Here is a 26,010-nt window from a genome sequence, read left to right as displayed (position 1 = left end):
TTATGCTGCTCAATGCGCCACATCAACCAATCAGAGAAGCTGATCTGGGAGCTGGCAGGGAGTCAGACACAACACTGCTGATGCAGATTACTATGATTACTCCCCTGAGACAGTTTATTAACGCCTAAATTAACTTAAAATGTTGAAACTTGCCAGCAAAATATGTTCAATTTTAGGGTTAGTGACATGTGACATGTAATATGTGACAAAACGCTAACATCTCGCGAACAGTAGCGGAAAACCACGAAGAGGCGACCGTGCCAGAGGCTGCTGTTGAACGGGATTCCAGTGTACAGGGTCTATGCAGCTCTGACAGTGAAATAATATTTGAAGGCAGGATGGTAATCTGGATGAACTGACTGCACAGAGGAAGTTTTGAGTTGGACTTTTTCACTTACAAACATATTAAAACTACTTTTTACTCTCTGATCACAGCAAAAATAGCTGCCATTGTTGGAGGGCATGAAAGAATAGGGTAGCTCCGCCCAATGCGCATCAGACCCACTTTTCGACCGTGCAGGTAAAGTAGCAAAGATGCTTCAGCGGCGTAGCAGAATTTAACTTGTGCAAGCATAAAAAATAAAACAGTGCGCGCATTTTTGCTGCTCCTGCTGCTTGCGGTGTGAACGTAGCATAGGAAATGTTTTGAAAATAAAGCTTAAAGAATAGAGCCATCTTACCGTAAAGTGTCTCTCCAGTATTCCAAGAAAGTTCCGATTATTATTGGATTCCATGAAGTATTTTGTTAGTTCGGCAGATGTTTCATTGAAGGTGTGAATAGAGGCTGCGTTTGCTTTGTTCATCACCTTGATGATCTTCTCTACTGCGGGCTGTTTAAGCTGGTCACTCAGAGCATTGAGGACAGAAGCACGCTCCTGCCAAAGCTGTATGTCAGCCATAGGCCCCGGTCCCTGCAGGAAAATTAGAAAAGGAATGTTTTAGAAGTGATCTAAGAATATCTTACTTTGTTGTTTCTAACAAAGTTAGTGAAAAGGTTTGTTTTAACCAGCTTTGCAAATCTGTGGCTTTTTCCAACGTTTCTCAGACAAGATTATGCTTAAAGACAAAACAAAGAATGAAACAAAACAAAACAAAAATATGAATTCTAACCTGGTGTGTTTTTTTCTGCAGTTCCTCCATTGCAACAGTAATCTGACTCTGCCAGTTCATCACACTCTGCTCTAAGGTCTCCAACACCTCTGGATTTTTAAGCAGCACATCCACCTCCGGTTTCAAGTCGACGTCTGGGATTTTGAATCTATTTTCATCTAGGAAAGATAAATCTCATATAATGGAAATTGTCTTTTTTCTTCTCAATGATTACAGATAAAATAAGTAAAAACAATACATTTGTTTTGGTTGCTCTAAATATTTTCCCCAATATATATATTATAGTGCAATTGAAGCCCTTGGCCTTGACCTGTCAAAAACAACTGTAGTCTATATCCTTTTACATGTCCATTGCATACAATTGGATTTGTTTAAATTGCACAAATTATTACAAGATTTTAAATTTTGTGCAGCAAAATAACCACTGGTGTTATGCTCAAAGACGTTCACTGTACACACTTCTCAGTGTAATGCTTTTCTAAGGAAGGAAATGTGTTTTCAAATCGAAATGGATCACTAAAAATGCTTTTTCATTTTCAAAATAAAGCTCAATTTTCACCTTATAAAAACTATTTAAAATAAATCATCAGGACTGCATTTTAATTTTCTTCACAAAGACTGCTCAGTTTGTAAATTAAATTATTGGTTTATAAATTTAGGGCTGTACAGTTGACCAGTGGGTAGCACTGTTGCCTTGCAGGAAGAAGGGTCTGGGTTCCTTTCTGCATGTAGTTTGCATGTTCTCCCTGAGCATGCGTGGGTTCTTTCCGGGTACTCCAGCTTCCTGCCACAGGAAAATATCCAAAAGGATGACTGTTGTTTTAATATAATTGGCTTCTCTAAATTCTCCTTAGGTGTGAATGTTTGTTTGTCCTGTTTGTCTCTGCGATGGACTGGCGACCTGTCCAGGGTGGACCCCGCCCCTCGCCCGTAGACAGCTGGAGATAGGCACCAGCACCCCTCGTGACCCAAGCAGGGATATTGGTGACGTAAAATGGATGGTTGGATTTATAATTTTCAAAAGATAACCCAGCAAAAAGGCGTTAAAAAAACTAAATTTTGAATGGTTAACATGATCAACATAGCTGGGTACTGTTAAATCTCTATTTTCCTATTAAAGATAAAATGTTCTTGTTTTTTTACAGGGGTGGGACAAGACTCCAGAGGGCCCTCAGCAAGATTTGATTTGGAGATCCTCTATGTTTGGTCCTAAATGTATTGTAACTCTTACATTCAAGTTTATGTATCATCTAATGTAATTAAATGTAAAACAAACTAGATTGCAGTTAAATTACAGTTAAAGTGTCATGGGGTTTATATTTTTTCGTTCCTATTGCCACAGAAATGTGCAAAAATAACCTGTAGCGCAAAAATAACAAAGAAATTAAAAAAAATTAGATAAAAATTGCCATAATTACATCATTAAACCCCTTCAAACTATTTGGAGCAAAACAATCTACCTGAAAATGTCTAACTGAATTCAAATCCAACTACATTGGGCATTCCCAAAGTCGGTCCTCGAGGGCCGCTGTCCGCTGTTAGAGGTTTCTCTGCTTTAGCACAGCTGATTCTGATGATTGCAGTTCAGCAAAAGCCTGTTAATTAACTAGCAATGTAAATCAGCTGTGCCGAAGCAGGGAAACCTCTAAAACCGGCCCTCAAGGACCGACTTGGGCATTGTCTGAACTACATGTATTAATCTGGGAAGGTTCCTGTAGAAAGTATTTGCAAAAAGGAGGGACACTGAATACAATTCTTTGAGTAGATTGGGTGCCTGCTTCCCATGTCAAGTCTAGAGCAATTCACAGCTGCAGTAGCAGCTTGTTTTGTAGCATAACTAATGGAGTTAACTCACAAATTTAACTCTTACCAAATCAGGTCAGAGGGAACGCCCAAAAATCTTTCCCATCCACAAAGGCAAAGATTTGGTTCTTTCCCTCGTTTTTCAAAACAAAATAGAGGGTGTTACAGCCAAAACAGGACAGCCATGTTTGTTTTGCTTTAGCCTTCCACCTCTGATTGACACGTTGATGTCATACACGTCACTGCATTCATTGGTCCAAAATATTTCTGTATCGAGGCAAACATGTCAGATAGCGCCAGGCAAGATGTATTTTCAGGACTTTGACCTATTTTTGTTACTAAATTTACCTCAATACTCTTTAAAACCTGTTGTGTTTGTAAAGTCACTGATGACATCACTGTAAAGGTGTTTTTATCCTAAGCATCTATTATACCCAGCAAAGATTTGGTTGCTTTTGCTCATGAGACATTCCCCCAGCAATTTATGATCCATTATTTTACATGAATAAAGATATACTGGTGTAATAAATTGCATAATTTTATAATAGGATAATATGTTTTTTTATTACATGTATATAGAGATCATTAAACATGAAAAAAAACACAAATATGCAAAGAAACCTCTAGTTATTCTGAGGGCATAAGTACATAGCTGGTTAGTTGCATTGAGTTACAGGTAGCAATGCTCTTTGATATGAAAAAAAAACCACAAACCTGCAATTTGAAGGTGCAGTTGAAATGCATTGACGCTGGCCAGGAACTTGGTTGTACTATGGAGCAGTTCATCACGAGCCAAAAGTTTTCCGACTGACTTATCCAAACTCCGCTCTTCACCATCTTTACACATCTGCTGCAAAAAATCTTCCTTGCTCTGATAACGTGCTCCAGTATTTGACATCTGGTGTGAAGTGAACAAGGGCATATACACCTAAGGAGAGACAGTAAAAATATAGCGAATAGGTTGAATGTTAGGAGAGATTATACAGTCCTTATAGTTTAATGTTTGCAGCTGGGGTCAGAATTCTATCCAACATGTTTTATAAAACTTACACGAACAAGTCTGCTCTCTAGAGCCTGTTGGATGTCTCTGCAATGCATGTGGACATCCAACAGTCGTGGCATTTGGATGTTAGCTTCTTTCATGTCCTTTGGCTTATCAATAGTGTCTGTTGAAAATATAAACAACATTTCACTGCATCGGTATGGCTCTTGTTGGCTTAAACCTTTTCAAATATTTCAGCACTGAAGAGTTTCTTACCCTTTGTATTTCTGACAAAGTATATACACCGACATTTCAAAGACTGCTTTAAGCTCTGGTTTACAGCTACATGAAGCTCATTGTGGTAGACCACTTTGACTTCTGTTGCCTAAAAATTACATCAAGCCGGAAATATGAAAAGTTTAGTTCATGGCAAAATTGATCTGAAACATGAGGCTAAGACACGAGTGAACAGTTTATCATGACTTCTTACTTGTTGCTTATCTGTCTCATCTGCGTCAGATGGGGTTTTGGTTTCGCATGTGAATGCCTGGTCAGGGTCTGAGGAGTCTCCATGTTTCCTCTCTAAGAGAATAGACAACAATTCACTGTTTAATGAAATAATATGTTTCTACTTTTAATAAAATGTAATCATGAATAATGGTAAAACAGTTAGCTCGTAACTGCTTTTATCATTTAAAGAACCAAACTCATCGAAAGGGAGGGGCTACCGGGTTAAGGAACCCAGAATAAGGCCCTCCTATTAAGTTATGGCCAAGACCATCTTCTTTCTGTTTCAACAAAAAATGTTTTTAAAGAAAAACTAGACAAAAGTTTGATATTTAAGTTACATGTGTTATGGATCTCCCCTTTTTGACTCTGAGTTTTTAGCTTTCAGTTATTAATTATTCTGTTTTGTTGATCTTTGGTTTATTTTTCATTATATTCAAGAAGTCTTTAGTTACTCTCTGTTGCCCCCTAGTGCTTGTTTCCTTTCCCTTTGGCTTCCTTCTAGTTAGTTCGACTCACACCTGCTCCGTATTCATATTCATATTAGTCCATCCTTTGTTCTGTTCCCCATATATACACCACCTCTGCAGTCACTCAGTGTTGGTTCCTTGTTGTTGTTTTGATGCTTCCTCATCTCTGGCTCCCCATGTGGGTTTTCCCCTGAAGTTATCTGGGGTTTTTTTTGGGTTCCTTGTATTTTGTACTTTGGATTTTTGTCTCAGTTGCCTTATTAAATCTTCAAGACTCCCCTCTGTCTCCTGATCTCTGCATTTGGGTCCTCAAAAACCTCCACCCTATCATGACAACATGAAATATTTTCCTATTATCATTTTCTTCCAATTTGAAATTGCAGTTTCGGGGAAGCACCCCCACCTCCCATTCCGACAAACTGGTTGCTGATGCTGCATTTTTAAAGCTTATTTAGCTTCTCTAGGTAAAATCCTGTCTTCGCTGCACTGCAGGTACAGTCAGGAAAGACTTCACTTGGACTTGAGCTTTTTGACTTGAAAAGACTTGCTACTTTCCATAAAACCCAAAGATTAAAAACAATGTAAACGGAAGGTTGTGTAACTTTTTTGTGTATGTGCTGTCAGCACAACATCCAATCAAATTCAATCCACATGGGTTTGTTCTAATAGTATCCACCCAATATAATACAGGACAACCAATGAATTTGAACTGTCAAAGATTGAGCCAGTTAAGGAGAAAATGTTTGAGTACTCCGATCTCCTGCTCTTCACCTTTGCTTCAGGATGGTTTAATGGTTCGAAAACTCTGCCCCATACTGGCACCTCCTCTATCGGGGGTTTGGAGGACTATAACAGAAGATATGAGCCAAATGCGTGGCAGATAAAGCACCACAGTTGGGAAGCGGATGTGGGTGGCTAGGTCTAGCCCTGGAGGCTATGCAGAGAGACTGAACGCTGTGCAGAGTGCAGCAGAGTTGGGATGGGTCAGCTCTGGAAGCTATGGGAATGATGAATGATTTAACAATACTTTTAAGGGCTAAAGATTGTTTCGTACTCTATCCTATCTTATCATTGATGTTTCTGTCTTTCATTCATATAAAAAAAAGCTTTGTTTACATTCAAGTCTCCATTTTTAAGGTGACTGCAGCTGACTTTTATGCAATAACAATTTATGCAATTTATGATAAAATGTGCATTTTCAGGATTGAATTGACCTACTGCAATATGGATGGATGGATGGATATGGATGGATGGATGGATGGATGGATGGATGGATGGATGGATGGAAAGTGGTGCTGCAGCACCCTCTAGTGACAACAGGAAGATTTTAAATTTTTTATACATTTGTGCAAAGAATGTTGCCTTTTTTATATTAATATTACGTGTATTTGGATTTTAAGTTAATTATTTTGAGGTCTAATCAATATAAGTTCACCCTAGTGATCCTGTGTTCTTTGTATAATGGATGTGGAGAACTTTTCAACAATGTTTAAATAGTATAATTATATAATTATTTCCTTGTGGTTTGCGTAAAAGGATTTTGGAGCTAACAGAGTCATGCGTGACACAAACGCAGTGACTCAGCTTCATGCCAGCTGACCAAATCTACGTTGTTATAGTGTTATTGTGAAGTTTAATTAATAGAACATATATTCATATGATAACTGATGACTGTGTGTTATAGACTCTGGTTGTGTGCAATGAGGTATATATGAAAATAAAGTAGTGAATCTCAATCTATTTTTTTAGTTGAGTGAATGCTAAAAGAAAATTCAAAGCTGGAAGGATTTATTTCTCTTGAAAGGGGAAATAAACTGTTTTGAATTCTCTGTTTTTTGTTTTTTCTTCCAGACTGAGTTTAGGATACTGCATTGTTTTCAAATAGTGTTTTTTAAAGATTACATTCTCATTTGCTCTTGAAAAATAAAAATGCTGTTGCTAACATTCATGCAGACCAAAAGAAATATGTCTTTTAAAGAGATTCTGTTCTATAAAAAGCATGTGAAAAGAATCTAAATCATATACCCTAAAAACTAAATGCAGCTTCACTTGAATGAATTGCTTCAATTGGTAACAAGTAACTGAATCAAGTTGATTCAACTTATTTTATTAAGCTTAAATTGAAAACTTATATCAATTAAGTTTATATTTATATATATACCTTATCACTAATGTGAACTCGACTTCTCATAGGTCCTTAGGTAACTGACTTCGTTTTTAAAAATATGAAATAATAAAATCATCATTAAACTGGCCATACCCAGGGGGACTTCTACTTCTTCCTCTCTAGTTGTTTGATAGATGAGGAGACATATCGACGAATCCTCATCGGTGACCAAGTTCAGAAAACTGATAATTTTCTGCTCTTCCTCGCCGCCTCCACGGCTGATCAGTTCATCGAATGATTCTGGATATTTAGTTAAATTGAACCCGGCTGTGACCCTCTGTCGAATCCACTCCACTCGCAAATCTTCGTGTACCATTTTGTAAAATAAAGTATCACATCTTTACAAAACCAATGTAACATTCAACTGAAAAATGTAGGTAGCAACTAACGTCGGGCTAACGGGTCGTAGGTTGCCTTGGTAACGGTTAAACAGTTTAACCACCGTTAGTTTTCATTGTGACGAAGACGAAGAGGCTGACCAAAAAGAGGAAAAGATTTTTACCACAATATTTTTAGAAAATAGAAAAAGAAAATCCAGCAGCGAAATAAATTATCTTTGTGTTCTCGCAAAGATAATTTATGAGACCTGCATTTAACCCCCCGTGAAATTGCAGTAAATGGTTTGGCCCTTAGATCCACCACGTGCCATCAGATCCCTCCAGTCTGTCAACCCAGCACGACGCTAGGGCAGGCCATTTTAACATTTATTAGAAGCGCTGTCCTCTCTATTGTTCCATTTGTTGATCTCTAAAATAAGATTCTTCCTGGTCAAAACTACATTCCTACTAGCCAGAAATGTACATATTAATATCCTAAATTACATTTTTGCCAGCAAAAAATACATTTCAGGCTGCCGAAATGGAGGCCCCATTTGAAAATGTAAAAAAAATGGTATGTCTTAATTATGAGATACTAACTCATAATGTTGACTTTCATTTTCATTGTTATGATACTCAAATATCTGTATACAATACCTACCAATTTGGCCTGTATTGATACTAATTGCAAGTGTTATTTGTGTATTTTTACATTTTTTACGTTAGATCTCAAGATTATTTTCATAAAAGATTAATTCCTCACTTAAAATATTGCCAAATTATGTTATATTTGGGTTATTGTTCATTTATTCACCTGACAGTTTAATAATCTGTAATTGTGTTCAGAAAGGATGTTTCATGTAGGGAATTGAAAAAGCTGATTTTTTAATGTAAATATAAGCCTTAAAAAAGAAAAGAAAAAAAAAGAGCGATGCATCTGCCTCTAGATGTCAAAGCTGGTTCATATATCTACATATCTACATATATAATCTGCATAGCATTGACTCAATAAGGATTTATATAAATGTTTACTTCCACAACTCTGCGTTTTGAGCTAATTTGTGTTGTGGCATGAATCTTTCTGCAAGTCAAATATCATGACACGATATGCATAACATGATTCTACCTCGCCTTGCTGGATAACAGTGCCCTTTCAACATTTGGCAGGCTGTGCACTTACAAGTAGCCTGAGCAGATTACGGTGGCCCAGAGGGCACGCGCCATTTCACTTTCAACCTCAGTGGCGCAACCAGTGGAGCAGGCAGTGATGGGCAGTGTTGGGAAAGTTCTCTTTCTACGTGAACTAGTTCAAAGTTCAGTTCACACATTTTAAAATGAACTAGTTCAGTTCATAGTTCATAATTCAAAATTTTGAACTAAGTTCATAGTTCCAAAAAATGAACTAGTTCATAGTTCTTTTTTTTTTTTTTTTCATATATTGCTTAATTACACCATAACCAGTCGCCCATAGTTCTTCCACAGGAGAACTATGGAGAGCGTGAACGATCAAATGATAGCCTATATGGAGAAAGGGAGAAATCTGGATGGATGGATGGATGGATAGATGGATGGATGGATGGATACTTTTCAACCTGTTGGGATCTGAAGGTCTGTCCACTTTCTCCACCAGAGGGCGTAATAGATCTCCTGGAGCCGGGGCGGATTGCGCCACCTGTCGCTCATCTGCTCATCAGGAGATCAGTATTTAAGGAGGCAGAGGACGTCTCTCCAGTGCCAGAGTGTTTGCCAGTTACGGTTAGCAAGCCTGAGCCAACCTGCCTGTCTGAATCTCTGATCTGATTTCTCCTCTCTGCTTCCCAGGTTGAACCTGCCTGAAACCAGAAACCCTGAAGAGTTTCTCTGTTGGAAATCTGCCTATCTGATCTTTGAAGATTCCTGGAGAATCATTCCTGTCAAAGACCTGCCTGCCCGCTCTCAGAAGAATCTGGAAGGGAAACTCTAATCTGTGATCTGCAAGCACTCAAACCAAGCTCTGCCTCTGCCAAGCCCTCAGCCTGCCGACAGCCTCTGTACCTTCAAGGTTCCCCCCCTCAGCCGCTAAGCTCTAACTCCAGAACAGGTACTGTCCTGCTCACTCACATCCTGCAAATTACCTGGACATCCACTAACTCCACTGTCCCCCTCTGCAGTGAACCCACCCGTGACCATTCCTGGATCTGATTAACCCCTGGATCTGTTTATTCTTTCTTCAGAAATATTTCAATAAACCTTTGAACTTTTCTCCTGCTTCAGTGTGTTCTGCATGTGGGTTAGTAACCTTAAGCCAAACATGACACAACCTACTGTATTTTTTATTTTAAACATTATTTGATGGCCTTCGTGGCAGGGATGGAGATCCATATTTTATGTCACACACAGAGTATACATCTAGATAGATAGATAGATAGATAGATAGATAGGTAGATAGATAGATAGATAGATAGATAGATAGATAGATAGATAGATAGATAGATAGATAGATGGATAGATGGATAGATAGATGTTGCAGTATCTATAACAACCCAAACACACAGGATTTCAGAATAAGACATCCCCAGTTATTAATTTCATACACTCAACAGATCTGAATGCCCTGTTAAAAAACTTCACATCGTGTTCCCCCCTGATGTCATTTACGTTGAGTTGCAATAAATGCAAAACTCTGCAGGTTCTTGTCTTTGTCGTCCGCTCTATTCAGCTGGCTTTGGAAACACACGGCGAGAAGGTGGGGGCCGGGTGGGGTGGGTTACGGGGCGAGAAACGCAAAAGTAATGCAATAGTTACTTTTACTAGTAACTAGTTACTTTTATTGTGGAGTAACTCAGTTAGTAACTCAGTTACTTTTTGGGAGAAGTAACTAGTAACTATAACTAATTACTTTTTCAAAGTAACGTTCCCAACACTGGGAGCAGGTAACAGTGTTCTGAACCTGAGTTAAAATATTTATAAATTAGTATGTTGTCCGACGGCAGTGTCTAATTTCACTTGCACCGCTTCTCCTGTTAACATGTTAAAGCCCTCAGGTTAATAGACTATATCAATTAGCTGCTTCTCCAAAATGGAGTTTTTATGTTTCCAATAAGTTATTTTTAGCTTCTGTCTGATCAGGTTAACATTCCTGGTGCTGCAGTGAACGCGCTGTCAGACTTTTAGTTGGTTAGGAGACAAAATCCAGGCCGTTAGCGGGTCTGTTCAGATCACCATGGAGTAACTGGGCGCCCAAGACTTGATGTATTCTGAAACCCTGTTACATCTTCTAAACCAGGGGTCTTCAAAGTTTTCCAGGCCAAGGACTCTCAAAATGATGAAGAGATGGAGCGGGGACCCCCTAATTACATATACTGTATGAGATTGTGTTTTATCAAACTGGTCCTATAGTCACTCTATTACAGATGGATTGATTCTGATTCCTGGTTGATGGGACAGGTGTTGTGAATGAAACGGTGCCCAGCAGGGCCGGTTCTAGCCCTTTGTTTGCCCTAGGCGAGATTGAGTTTTGCGCCCCCCCCCTCACTTTTGCCGTGCGAAATACCAGTACTGTTTTCAGCATCTGTTTAGTGCTTCATTGAGTTATGTTTACAGTTCCACAAAGAGTGCTGTGCGGTGAATTGTGCCTACAGTTGTGCAAAGTGTGTGTTACAAAATTGCAAATTGAGTGCAAAGCAGTGTTTGTTCTTTTAGTTTTGTGAACTCAGTGAGTGGATTTGCTATAAGTATTAATAGTTTTAGAAATTGTGCTATTAGAATCAAGGTTGTGTTTAAGCATTCAGAAAAAAACTGTAACTTAGCATGGAGTGATGCATAGACAAATACCAGAATAGGTTTCAGTACCTTTTCTTTTTTATTATTTTAAATAATTTATTACACACTCAAAGTTAGGACTGTGCAAAAACACTTTTAACCATCTGTAAGGACACTTAGGTAAAGTATAACTAAAAAACTGGATTGAATCATTGAATGAATTTATTTCAGACAATTAACAAATTTAACACACATTAAACAAATATTAAATAAATCAATTTCAGAAATTACCAAATAACAATAAAAAATAATAAATTTAAGAAATTCTTCAACCAAGGACTACATAAAAAAGTAATTGATAAACATTAAATTAAATTTTCTGTTCCAGTTCAATTAAATCATTTGAATATAAATAGAAATGAGATAAACAAAATTTTCCTCTAAATAAAATATATCAGGTATATTTACCCTGATTTCTGACATTGATTAGTGATTAAAGAAAGGATTAACCCTCTACAAACAAAAGTGCTTTTATGAATACCATTACAAAATTAAAAGTTTGAAGTTGTTTTTTTTTTGTTCACATATTCTATGATGAACAGCCATAACTTCATATATTTTGATGATTATTTGTACATCCCTTTTGAATACTCAATGCAGATAATCACTACAAAATATTTGCTTTATATTAGTATCTTCTACCCATTCTCAAGCTAATAATATAGCACATAATTCTGCTGCATATATACTGAGAAAAAAATGATGTCAACATTAGGGATGGGGATCGTTAATATTTATTGATATCGATACCTTTATCGATACTCCTTATCGATCCGAGTCTTTATCGATACCACTATCGATACTTTTCTGTTATTTGGTGGAAAGACGATGCAGCAAAATTTTTTTAACAGAACTGGTATTGCTTCTATTGCTTAACAAGTGAGCATAACAAAAACGTTTCTAGCCTTCAATAAACATGGCTAATGTAATAGGCCACTTCGAAATGACATAAAACTAACTAGAATATATTTTCACAATTGTTGGTTAATGTATTGTCTACTGTCACTTTTCATCATGTTTTTAGTGATTAGGAAAATATTTAACAAATAAATAATTGTATTTTAAATTAAATGTAATTTTTAATAAATGTTGGCATCAGTAGTTTAATTATATATAGAGCAATATACAACTGTATTACTCATGTTTCTCGCCAAAAACAAAATTTCCCGTTTTCTTTACGTTACACTTGAACGCATCATGATAACCTAATTGTCGTTTTACTGAGCCAATTTGAACACATCATCACGCAGCACGTCTGAAACTTTATTTACTTTTCAAGCTAACTAGCTTGTATGCTGCCGATTACAACACGGATTTCACAATTAATATTTTTAACTGACCGGACAAGCTACAAATGATTAAGACGGGCCCGACTGCGGCGGCAGGAGGAGGAGTCTTTTCCGTTCAGCCATCCTCGAGTCGCGAGCAAAGTTAAGTGCCAGACTTTACTTGTTTTACTTTTAATATCTGTTTGCTTACAATTTCATTCCAAAATATTGGTGTACATGCTGCAGTGATTGACGTCACGACTTCCGGGTTGGAGGGCGCTTGAAAAGTGATCAGAATCTTTTCCGATTTTCTCTTAAATGTGAAAAAATAAATAAAAAAACGGTGGTATATTTATTTGTACATATTTTGCTATTTATATATACGTAAGGTTAAGTCAAACTGACGGACGCTTCATAACCGGTTTAATTCGCTTTTTTTTCTAATTCTATGATTAATGGGAAGTAAGCCTAAGGGCGACGCTAGAGGGCGCACCCAAACCATTTGTTGCCCTAGGCCAGTGGTTCTCAAACTTTTTCTGTCATTCCCCACTTTGGACAAGGGGGAATTTTCAAGCCCCGCCTGTCCCCATTGCCCCAACACAATACTAATGAAATATGCAACAATCTTAAAATGTTCCAATTTTATTGAAGTAACAAGTAGTATCTAAATACAAACTATCTACATCAAATAACAGCAAGCTCAAAAATAAAGAAAATAAAAATGCAGCTGTGTCAAAATTTGTATCAAGCTCAAAGATAGAAAAACTGCCACTCTGCAATCTGTTAATAAAAGAAAAGAAGTGAAATCCATCTGGCAAGACAGGTCTATTTATCCCTGCATCAGTGGCTGCAATGAGCCTGTTTTGCATTGCACAGTTTCTCAAAACGGGGTTGCAGGCTTGATACTGCCACTCTCAAGTCATGCTCAATGTTCAGCTGAGATGGGAGTGGGAGAAGTAACGTTGTTAGAGAGAGACAAAAAGTGGGTAAAAACACCCAAATAATATAGAGCTACTTTTTTCTGTCCATTAATGTTTATTATTATTATTATTTTTGTTTTATTAATGTTTAATTTATTACAATACTAACCCTCCTCCTTTACCCGGTTTGTGACCGGCAAAATGAACCATAAAGAGACACTATTACAAAATATTACAATTTTTTTTAAACTTTTTTAAACGTTTTCTTTTTTTCCCGTGTGGTCCACCAAGGAGCCTACAAATCACGGTACAACATGAACATGCTGCTGTGTGAATCAAACGCTGTTATTTATTTAAGATAAAATATTTCAAATTCAGTTATTTATGATCAACCTGCGCCGTCAATCCCGGCGCATGTGCGCTTTATTTTCAGTCTGGACGCTGAGGGTAAACATGCTGTGTCTCTGACTGCAGCGCTGAGAGGGAGAACAGGGTTGGGATGGAGGAGGCGCCCCACGGCAGCACCTGCCGCTGGAGGACAAGAAAAGGAACGATACGTGCTTTCACGTAAGAGTCTCCAAAAGTCGCTAGATTTGTCGCTAGTCGCTTTTTTGAAAAAGAGTCGCTGGAGGGGTCTGAAATATAGCGACAAATTCGCTGAGTTGGCAACACACATTATTACAAATAATATGCCGACGTCACGTCAATAATTATTTTGGCACTTCAGTTCCAGGTGAAATGTTTCTCATATCTAATGTTCTTTTAATTAGACTGCATGTAGGCTAGTAATGATTACTTTGTGGGTTTGATTGGTCTAAAAAGCGGCAACATACAGCTATAAGGACAGTTTGCTCTCACACGTTCTACATTTCACACAACACACACACCGGAACTTGGCGCGCCCCACCTGTCACGTCTCAATTCCCCACCAGTGGGTCGCGCCACACACTTTGAGAACCGCGGCCCTAGGCAATTGCCTAGCTCGCCTATAGCAATCGCCGGCCCTGGTGCCCAGCTTGAAAGAGCTTCTGTGTGTCGCTGAATGTGAGCATTGATGCCTGTTGGGCCAGTTGGGAGAGTCCATCTGTACTATCTACAGGAGAACTGGAGAGTCTGCCTTCTCTGTTAGAGCCCCCAGCACCTGTTCAATTATGTTATTTAATTTTATTTTTTTAAACTTTTATTTAACCAGGGGGAAAAAAATCCCATTGAGATTAAAAACCTCTTTTTCAAGGGAGTCCTGGCCAAGAGGCTGGGTAAGGGTTAGGATTATCCTTTGCTGGATGACCCAGCTGGGATGTTGTGTTTCAGAGTTCTTTGATCACGAACTGAGTAGATCCACTGCACATCAACCCTGGGGATGGATCTTTGGGGGGGGAACCATGCCCACGTTCCCATGTAGATCCCATGTAGATCCAATTCACCACCAGCAGTTCTCCTCTGAACCTGAAGGTGGCAGCAGAGATCTCATCATGAAGAATGTCCTACTTTGACATTTCAAAGCTATATATCCCTTTCATGCATAGTGAGCACTCCAGTGTACAGTTGTTTAAAAGTGGGTTTTTTTATATACATATATGCAGGCCTTCAATTTTGGGCAATCTAGGGGAAGCTTTTACATCATCCCATACTTGGACTTAGACTATATTGTCATTTTGTACACACAGAGGGTAAACAAAATAGAATTTTGCTGTCCAGACATTTCAATTTTTAAGGTGCAGCAGTGATAAAATGTAAATATAAGGCTGGTAATGATTTACACATCCAACATTCAGTGCTTTTTTTTTTTAAACCTCATTTTATACAACATTCAGCAGTCTAATGGCAGTGGGGAAGAAGCTGTTCTGAAATCGGCCAGCTCTACCATACATAGAAATCCCATTTGTTGATCACTGTAATGGAAAAAACAGTCAACGAAAGCAAGATGGCTGACTCACAGGGGAAAAAGACCAAACACTTCTGGTATTTCTGTTTCTACAGAGGAGTAGAAGAACCACCATTCCAACAGAATACCATATTACAACTACAACTATATTTATAAAACTACTTTGTTGTTATATTGATTTTTTTACAGTAGAAAATACATACATTACAGTTGAGTGGACAAATAAATATTTCTTTATAAAATAAAGATGAATGCATGTTTTTTAAACCAGTTTAACATTCCTAAGGATTTATAAACACACTTCCTGACTGAGTTTATCATAATTCGTGCATGAGAGGGAAATTATTAACCAAAAACTGACAAGAAAAACACAGCAAAAAGTTATTTATGACAATATAATACCATTAAAAAGGACCAAGACAGAATGCATGTTCTTTGACACACTGTTTTTTAGGTTTTATAGGGGAGAGTTTGTCTCTGCAGTCATCTAGGGAGTCTGCTATATTATTAGAGATAAAGAATTACTGCTCAACCCATTAATTGTATTTATTACGTAGAAAACATTTTTATTTAATCTCGACCGATGTATAAATATGTGTGGAGCTTTATTTGCAAGGGCCTCATGAAAATCTCATCTGTTTTTAGTGATTTATCTGGAAAATATAGATGTTTGAATTCATGTTGCTGTTGTTTATTGTGATCGCTGTACTGTAGTGTGAAAAAGTTGTTCAGTTTGCATTCACCACTTATCCCTTATTCTTATTTCTGATTAATAATGCTTAAATTTAAACATTAGTTTGCAACTTTGCTTCACTTATTATCCGGATTTGTTTGTGTAGCATTAGGTTGCAGTTTCCATCTATTTATATGTTTAGGCTAAAGCTACTACTTCCCGATTATTGGTTGAACTTGTGTATTTTCTTTCCAAGTATAATCATGGTATTTATTATACTTTATACTCAACATTATTTCCCAGTATTTCCTGCTAAATTGGCTAGATGATGTCATTGATTACCTTGCTGAGTTCTTCCATTTAGAGGGGTTTCCTTTGGAGTAGTGCTTTGTTTGTTTTTCTTTAAAGTAAATTTTTGAGTTATCTCCTATCACATTGTTTATTTTGCAGACTGTTTCATTATGTAGAAAAGTTTGTAAATTAGATGAATCATTTTATTCTTGTTTCTCTGTTTAGACTTTGTTTGTTTTCTACCTGTTTAATTGTGGCTCGGTCCACTCAGGTGCAGGTGTGTTGACAACTGGTTATACAGGCACTGAGATCTTAAGCTCAGGGAGATGGTTGTCAGAGTGAAAAGTGCCGAATAAAAATCCTCAGAGGAATCTGGAACCGGAGGCTGATGCCGTTTAGTTCATCTTGCTGATCCTGGACCAAACTACCTCACATATAGTAATATTAGAACTCTTGCTCCTGTTGACTTCAGTTTGGTTTATTTATGAAGAACCAATTTAAAACCACTTATTTCAACAACATTTACTAAAAAAGACCAACAGATCCTGTTCACATAACTTGAATCAAAGCTTTATTATAGTAAAAAATAACAGGTGAATAAAGAATAAAAGGAAGGATCCCTTAGTAGAACCAGACCCAGTAGGCAGGATTTACAGTTTACACACTTACACACTAAAGTTAAAAGTAGTACACTATTAGCAAAACCTTACACCCAAGAAGCAAAACATCAGCCCTTATTTGCACAACTATAAGCACATTGTCAACCTCACACTTGTTGCAAAACTCTACACACAGTGATTTGCAAAACACTAAACACACTTAACATACATTACACACAAAAATCTATTATGAAGTCACTTCCTTGCAATACCAAAGCACTGACTGTCAAATTACCACACCTTCCAACCAATTGATTCAACACAGTCATCAGGTGTGCAAACACTTGTTTGCTTAATTGTAGACACACCAATCAGGTGTATAAGCACTATAAAAAGCAGCAGGTGAGTTCATCGGTCTTCAAGCACAATGGAAAGAGTCAGAGAAATAGTAAGACGAGGTGGAGGACGAGGTGGAGGAGAAGGAGGAGGACAAGGACAAGGAGGAGGACGACAAGGAGGAGGAGAAGGGCAAGGAGGAAGAGGAGGAAGGGGAGGAAGAGGAACCAACAGAGGAGGAATCAATGGAAGAGGAAGAGATGGAGGCCATGCTGGAGGTACAGGTAGAGGAAGAGGAAGACAAGAACGTGCTCAAAGAGGACCGAATCTGACAAATGAGATCCGTGCAACACTGGTTGACCACGTTGTCAACCACGGCCTGACGATGAGGGAGGCTGGACTGAGAATACAGCCAAATCTAAGCCGATACACAGTGGCAAGTGTGATAAGAACATTTCGACTGGAAAATGGGTATTGTAAAAATATCATCATATCAAAAACATCTGCATGGTTTCAGCAACTGCTTACAGTACTGTATTCTATGCACTATCAGCACTTCTGTTACCTTTTCCTGTGAAATTACTGTACTATTGTTTACTGTTTTTTTATCTACATAGGATTGAGGGTCAGGAACGACGAGGGGGACGGCCTCCTTTGTTCACAAAACAGCAAGAGAGGGAGATAGTAAACATGGTTTTGGCCAACAATGCTATAACCCTCAAAGAGCTCCAAGCTAACATTGTCAATAACCACGTCTGTTTCAACAATATCCATCAGGTCTCAACATCAACACTGGCACGCATCCTAACAAAAAACCATACTCAAATGAAGAAAATTTATCGAGTGCCTTTCGAGGGAATTCCGAAAGGGTGAAACGACTGCGGCATAATTATGCAGAGGTATGTATTCACCTAAGCATTGTGATCTTGCATACTGTCTAATAATCTTTTACTGTACTGTGATATGTATACTAGATCTACACTGAACACAATTTTGCCTGACACTGTTCTTCAGAGAGTTTTACAAATGGATGGAGAGGAGATCCAGCATGAGTTTATCTACGTAGATGAGGCTGGGTTCAACCTGACGAAAACACGAAGGAGGGGAAGAAACATCATTGGCCACAGAGCTATAGTCAATGTCCCAGGGCAACGTGGGGGTAATATAACACTCAGTGCAGCCATTACACAGAATGGGGTCCTCCACCGCCATGCCCATATGGGCCCTTACAACACAGCACTCATACTTACATTCTTGGACCAATTGAACAACATAACAGCAGCAAATCAAATCGATCATATGCAACACATTGTTGTCTGGGACAATGAGTCTTTCCACTGCTCTGCTCTGGTTCAGAACTGGTTTCAGCAACATCCACATTTCACCGTCCTATATCTTCTACCATACTCTCCATTTCTCAACCCTATAGAAGAGTTTTTCTCGGCATGGCGGTGGAAGGTATATGATCTCCGTCTCCAGGCTGAGGTACCCCTCATCCAGGCCATGGAGGAGGCCTGTGACCAGATGGAGGTAGCAGCAATTCAAGGATGGATTCGTCATTCAAGATGTTTCTTTCCAAGGTGTCTTGCTAATGACAACATTGCCTGCGATGTTGATGAAATTCTCTGGCCAGATCCAGCTAGGCGAAGAGACAATGTCTAGTTTTTGTTTTGTTTTTGTTTTTTACAGTAAAATTACAGTACAATACGTAAAGTGACATTTTGTTACAGTATTATGAATCTCCATGTACTGTTTTTAATGTTTTTATCTGCCTGTACAGTGTCCTTGGGTGTTGTGATAAGGCGCTTTCAAATAAAATGTATTATTATTATTAACATTTTGGGCGTGTTGAGAAATAAATGAGTTTCTTCAGTCTGCAACATTGGTCTTGTGTAGTGTTTGGTGAATTTACATTATATTTGTACTTTGTTGATGGTAGCCAACTCTAATCATAGGGAAGTAGAAGTGCTAAAAGTGTTTTAGGTTTATCATAGCAGAGTGTAACTCGTGCAAACAGAGTACAGTAATGTGAAACGTGTGTGTTTCATATGGTAACAAAGTGTGGTTTTTAAACAGAAGTGTATAGTTTTTACAAGAGTGTTTAATTATGCAAAGGATCTGTAGTGTTTTGCTAATTGGGTGTGTGGTTGTGCTAATTGTGTGTAGTGTTTTGAAACACGGGCCCTGTTTTGAAAATCGTGCTTAAGCAATCCAAAAAAACTGTAATATAATTTAGTCTAGTGAAATAAAAACAAGTCATCTCAAGGCAATTTACACGAGAGCTTTAAAACAGAAACATGTAACACAATTCAACACAAACACCGAATATAATAAATCCTAAACATCCAATTAGATCCTTTTTACAATATGGTAAAGATAAATTAAGTCTATTTTGGTGTTTAGAGAAATGTCTTAAATCCAAGGAAGCTCAGCCAACCGCATCCAGTCATTAATCTTGTAGCATTTCCTCCTTCTGAGCAATGAAGTGGTGACAGTAGAGAGGAAAACTAGCTTTAAGCAGGAAGGATCCTCCAGCAGAACCCGGCTCCATGTCAGCGCCCATCTACTGCAGCAGAGCGAGTCTTTAACAGGACAGCAGACGTCCAAGAGGTGCCGGTCCAACGAGGAGACGATGGAAGAAATCTGCTGGAAGAGAAGAACAGGAGTTAGTGAGAGAACACGCTAGTCTGTGACATTTAACACAGAAACACTGAGAGAGGTGGAACTTTAACCAAGAGAAGAGGAAAACACACAGGGAGAAGCTAAAGCTAACAGCAGTGATAACTGTAGACAATGGATGCTTGGAGAAAATGCCTGAAAATGCTGCATTTGTTGGAGTCTACAGTCGGTTTCATCAGGGTCGTTTCTCTGCTTTAATAAGTTCTAAAAACCCTTCAGAGATCAACCAGGGGGAAATTCTCCCATATTGGATTAGAAGCTGCTTCTGAACTGTTTATCTGTGGTCTAATGGAAAAGTCAGAACTTCTGGTTCTGGTAAAGTTTTGGTAAAAGAGATGAAAATTTAGATGAACATCCCTTCATGATGGAAATATAAGGATTAAAGGTTAGACCACCTTGATGGGTTGGCTGTGGCTTTTGAATCTATTTGTTCTGGATCTGTTTTTATTGTCATCACCAATACTGATGAACATCTGGAAGCAATAAAGGTTCTTTACCTTCTTTCTGGGTGGAGCAGACTGGTCCTGTGGCAATCCTGTCCCCTTGCTAAACAACGGGGAAAGAATCCTTTAGCATGACGAATCCAACCTTGAATCGATTCCACTCCAATGTTGTCACATGCTGCATCCATTGACTGAAGGAGATTTTCCTGTGTATAAGGAGTTTTGTCATAGACTTTCCACCTCCATGCAGAAAACAATTCTTCAATGGGATTAAGGAAGGGCGAGTATGGTGGGAGGCACACATTTATAAAACGTGGGTTATTTTCAAACCACTCACGTATTCTAGGACCACGGTGAAAGTTCACATTGTCCCAGATTACCACGTACATGGGATGCTCTGCCTGCTCATCACCTCTCTCTTCACGTCTCAGTAATGCTTCCTGTAGAGCATACAGAAACGTTATAAGATGGGCAGTGTTGTATGGTCCTAAAGTCACATGGTGGTGAATAACCCCTTAGCTGCTGATGGCAGCACATATGGTCACATTGCCACCACGCTGCCCTGGCAACTCTACAATGGCTCGTTGACCAATAATGTTGCGGCCTCTCCTTCTCTTGGTGAGATTGAAGCCAGCTTCATCCAAGAAGATGCACTCATGAGGCCTCTCCATGGAATCCAGTTGAAACATTCTCTATAGAAATGAAAAAAGTTAATTTTTTTTTATATTACGTAAATGACATAGCATTCCAGGCTTCATGACTCTGTATACATGTGCTGCATTACATTCAACACAGTAAAGATGTACAGCAACTCAATAGTGCTGTATAATCTCTGGACATTACGTATTACTTACTTGTACATATTGATATCGAAGCTCTTTTACTCTCATTTGGTTGAACACGTAGTCCTGCTTCCCTCATACTCATTCCATGAACCACAACATGGTGTATGATTGTTGCTCTAATTTCATTGGAAATGATGGCTCCTCCTCCTCCTCCGCTTCCTCTTCCTTCTCTTCCACTTCTACTTCTACTTCCACCTTCTCTCCTGCCCTCCATTGTGAAAATCACACATGCCATTTGGATTTGACATGGCTTTATGTCCCTATTACTGATTGGGTGCAACACATTACTGATTTGAAGCAGGTGTGTTAAATTTTGAGTGCTTGTGTGTTACCGATGACAACAGTGTGTTCTGAGTTGAAGTGCACCAAAATGCTACATGTGCTTTTTGAATGACAATGTGTTTACAGTTTTGCACAAAGAGCAATTCCGATTTGCAAGCTGTGTCTAACCACATGAGAAGAGTTTAAAGTTCTACAAACTGTGTGCTTCAATCAATAAAGTGGTTTGTACACTTGCAACTTTGGTTTTGCGAATGGATTTTAGTGTTATACCAACTCAGAAATACTGTATCATAACTTTATAAGAACTCAAGTGAACAACATCATAGACAATGTCAGGCTGCGTAACCAAGCCATCCCTCCAGAATGCTGTCACAGATGAACAGAACCAAGCCAGACAAAGATACTGTGGTCAGAAAAAGCAAAGAACTGATATGTTGAAGTTAATCTGATTATTAATTCAGAATATGAGAATTTAAGCAGGAAAAGTGGTCCCTATGTCCCCCAGCACTCCAAGTCAAGATCAGCATAAAGTAAATATAGAAATAGCTCAGGTCGACCTGAGCCACTCTAACTATGGCTCTGTTTGCATTAATGGGCTGCTTCCTCTGAAGTCCAGAGTTCGAAGGCGTCATAAACGTACGTCATAGAGCAGCGCCGAGGTCTGGTCAGGTTTCAAAGACTCCTCGTTATGCAGCCTACAAATGTGTCCTTCTTTTTGCCCGATTTGAAGGACGGGTCCGCTGTATCCTCTCTATCCTTGGATATCCCAGAATTCATTGCAAGACCAAGCAAGCCGGCTGCTCCGTGATCAGAGGAAATTGTACTTGGCGCTGAAAAGTGGTGAATATTGGAAGTTCAGTTTAATATAAAATATAAGTATGAATAGTTCCGTCTGAAATGAAGGAAAATAGTTGTTTTAATGGTTATTGAGTCAGATATGTGGCGGTAATGTTTGATTTATCTAAAGGTTTTTATCTGTTACTGTGTAAATGAGTTTGGCTGTAATTTAAGGACAGATTCTAATAGATCTGCAGTGTGGGGACTATAAATCTAATAGGATTTTTATTTTTTTGCTTAATTAAGTATTTTCTGTTGAATATAAGAGATTTTGCAGATAAATTTTTTATACATGCATTGTTTAGATTTACTTATATATTTCTACCCCTTTTATAGATTAGAATAGAATAGAAAATCTCTTTATTGTCCCACAATGGGGAAATTTACAGCAGCAAAAAAAATATTGAAAAAAATGGTCACACAAATGTGGGCCTTAGAAAAATGTATAAGAATGACATAATAGTGAAGAGTTAAGAGTTAAGTTAAAATCCTGTACTGTTAAGTGTTTTAACAATATAAAACTTTTCACCTGGAGAATAAATAACCAATATCCAGCTATGGACATTTTTACAGTAATGGATATTTGAAAATAGCAGCAACAACAGAGATGTGCAGAATGACAGCAGCATGCTATTTAACTGTATAAGGTTTCTATCATTACATTTGATTTTATTTGTTCCTGCTCCCAGTGGTTGGAACCTTTTTTCCACTCTGGATTCTCATGAGTGTAGTCTTTGTTCTCTTTACAACAAAAAAAAAAAAAAAGAAAACAAATGAAAAAGAAAGCCGCTGAAGGCTGGACCTGTTTGAATCCACAGCTAAAATTCTTCCGGTCTCCTTACAGTATTTTCACAGACTTAGAAGGATCAAGTCCAGGTAGAATGAACGCATCATTGGAAGACGCGGCCCATAAATTCAAACACGGCCTAAAAGTGTCAGGTTAAACCATCATAGTGCAAGTTGACAATTTCTAATATCCACACGACTGGAGTGATTTCACATAAAATCACGCGCTTTCCCACCTTAAGCAAAATACCAGATTTATAAATATCCCTGCCCACCTGGGCTTCACAGAAGGATGGCACAACAAGCAAAGAACTGTAACTCCAAGCTACAACAAAAGACACCACTGGTAGGAGGTGATGAGATCATATGTTTATTTAAATGGACAATAAAAAATATTTTACATGATTCATATTTTGTGCAGTAAAACCACAAGAAATTTTGTTTGACAGTATGTCTTAAATTATCGATATTATGGACATCATGGTGTGCAGTACTTGCAATAAGCAATTTATTGTTTATTGATTTCATTTACAGTTAAGTTTTAAAAGCTGGTGTGAAAAGCAAAACATTCAAGAGATTTCATTGTAATTCCTGCATTTTTTTTTTGTAGGTTATCAACCTACTCACATGTTTGTGAGATGTGTCTGCATCATGGGAAAAGACAAATAAAGAAACCAAACTGAGTTGAGTTGTCCAGGCAGCTTTTTGGTTATGGCTAGGCCTTTTCAAGTTTGGGCAAGAGCTGGAGAATCTGAGAAAACTTGACAATAAGCTTTATTAGTACACAGGTTTTCTGCTTCAAGGACGGTTCCACAGGAGAGATAACTAAAAGATCTGCCTACCATTCTACTTTAAGAAATTCTAGGAACCAATAGTAAACCTGCAGATTGAGAGTGAAGTGCTCTATTAGGAACATAAGGAACAATTATAGCAGAACGTTAGAGATTGAACTAACAGATTCTGCAGAGTTAGCCACTCTAACTATAAGCTTTATCAAAAAAGAAAGTATTAAGCCTAGCCTTAAAAGTAGACAGGGTGTCTGGCTTACGGACTAAAACTGGTAGTTGGTTCCACAGGAGAGGAGCCTGATAACTAAAAGATCTGCCTCCCATTCTACTTTTAGAAATTCTAGGAACCACTAGTAAACCTGCAGATTGAGAGCGAAGTGCTCTGTTAGGAACATAAGAAACAATCAGATCTCTGATATCAGATGGAGCTTGGCCATTTAAGGCTTTATATGTGAGAAGGAGGATTTTAAATTCTATTCTGGATTTTACATATATACATGCGGGGTATATATATACAGTATATATATATATATATATATATATATATATATATATATATATATATATATATATATATATATATATATATACCCCATTAAACCCACATGTGCAAATACTACAACATCTTCACTTAGTGAGAGTGGAGTGTCCTGGTGGTCTGTCACCAATGGCTGAATGCAACTCAAGCATGACCCATGGAAGGTGGTCAACCAAGTTAGCATCAGTCAAAGAAGTGCAGCTATCAGTGACCTGTGAAACCACTCTCACAACCCATTAGTCTGCGTATTGTACGCAGTGGGGCGGTGGATCTTGACCACCAGACGCTCAGCCATGGTGGACCAAAGCTCTGAAACAAACTGTGGGTCCCTGTCACAAGTCATGTCAGAGGGCTGAGGGCCAAAACGTTAAACTCAGGTTGACAGAAAGGCCACCGCCACTGATGTTATAGATGACAAAGGTAACCACTAATCCATTAATCTCCATAAAATATTTTTACAGAGATATGGAATGAATTTTGTCCTATCATGAAAAAAAAAATATTTTATTTGTTGATTGATTATTTAATAAATTATTTGTTTTTATTTTACTTCACTAATGGATGAATTATGGGGGAAAACACCCTCTCCTTAAATATGCAAATTAATTTGCTGATACAAAAACTGCATCATTTATGTAATTTTATGTTCTCGTTTTACCCGATTCAATCAAAATTAACAATTAGTCTCTCTCTCTGTCAGCACTCATCGACTCCAGCTGTGAACAAAATTTAATGGATTCTTCCTTTGTGCAGCAGATGGGTATCGAGACCATACCCCTACAAGCCCCCCTTCGGGTTTTTGCCCTGGACGGCAGAAATCTGCCTCAAATTACTCATCAGACACTTCCCATTCAACTGACTGTATCTGGTAATCATACTGAGCACATCTCCGTCTACGTTTTTCCTACTGCTAATTAAGCCTTAAAGCCTTGTTAAATACCTTTTTCAGGTATTTAGCAAGTCTAAGGCATTTTCTCTGCCTTCTCACAGACCCTATGATTACGCCATTGATCTGCTCCCTGGAGCACCTCTGTCCAGCAGTCGTCTGTTCAATATCTCCAAGCCTGAGAGAGAGACAATGGAGAGGTACATTCAGGACTCCCTGGCTGCTGGTATCATCCGACCTTCATCATTACCCCTTGGAGCAGGATTTTTCTTCGTGGGTAAGAAGGATGGTTCCCTGAGACCCTGTATAGATCACAGAGGTCTGAACAAAATAACTGTAAAGAATAAGTACCAATTGCCCCTCTATCCTCTGCTTTTGAGCCTGTCCAAGGAGCTACTGTGTTCACCAAAATGGAACTAAGGAATGCCTATCATCTTCTCCGCATAAAGGAGGGAGATGAATGGAAGACCGCCTTTAAGACTCCCATTGGACATTTTGAGTACCTTGTGATGCCTTTTGGTTTGACTAACGCCGCTGCCTTTTTTCCAGGCACTGGTCAATGATGTCCTGAGAAATCTTTTTAATATTTTCGTTTTTGTATACATCAATGACATTTTCATTTTTTCTAAGGACCTGTCAGAACACAGGATCCTCGTCCGCCAAGTGCTTCAGCACCTTCTGGAGAACAAGCTCTTAGTCAAGGAGCTCCCGTGATCTCCTGAAACATAAACAAGGACAGAAAACTCTCTCTAAGTTTTGGGGCGTTGGGGACCGAGAGCTGTTAGCCACTAAGCTGG

The 26,010-nt window shown here is 38.4% G+C and overlaps 1 protein-coding gene across 1 annotated transcript in view; it reads right to left on the bottom strand.

Moving 5' to 3' along the window:
* Positions 1 to 7,427, bottom strand: part of dnah10 (dynein axonemal heavy chain 10) — a 75,698-nt gene extending 68,271 nt beyond the window's left edge. The window contains exons 1-7 of the mRNA XM_038304315.1: positions 7,133 to 7,427; positions 4,386 to 4,477; positions 4,172 to 4,280; positions 3,964 to 4,079; positions 3,628 to 3,841; positions 1,111 to 1,268; positions 681 to 911 (exon numbers count right to left, since the gene is read on the bottom strand). Of these exons, the coding sequence (XP_038160243.1) occupies positions 681 to 911; positions 1,111 to 1,268; positions 3,628 to 3,841; positions 3,964 to 4,079; positions 4,172 to 4,280; positions 4,386 to 4,477; positions 7,133 to 7,355 (1,143 nt within the window). The 5' untranslated portion in view covers positions 7,356 to 7,427. The remainder of the gene's footprint in view (positions 1 to 680; positions 912 to 1,110; positions 1,269 to 3,627; positions 3,842 to 3,963; positions 4,080 to 4,171; positions 4,281 to 4,385; positions 4,478 to 7,132) is intronic.
* Positions 7,428 to 26,010: the final 18,583 nt, after the last annotated feature.

The sequence above is a fragment of the Cyprinodon tularosa genome, unplaced genomic scaffold, assembly GCF_016077235.1.
Source record: "Cyprinodon tularosa strain WSP-4 unplaced genomic scaffold, ASM1607723v1 ctg531, whole genome shotgun sequence".
Classification (NCBI taxonomy): Eukaryota; Metazoa; Chordata; class Actinopteri; order Cyprinodontiformes; family Cyprinodontidae; genus Cyprinodon; species Cyprinodon tularosa.
The sequence above is the reverse complement of the archived record's forward strand: the minus strand, read 5'-3'. Positions and strand labels throughout refer to the sequence as shown.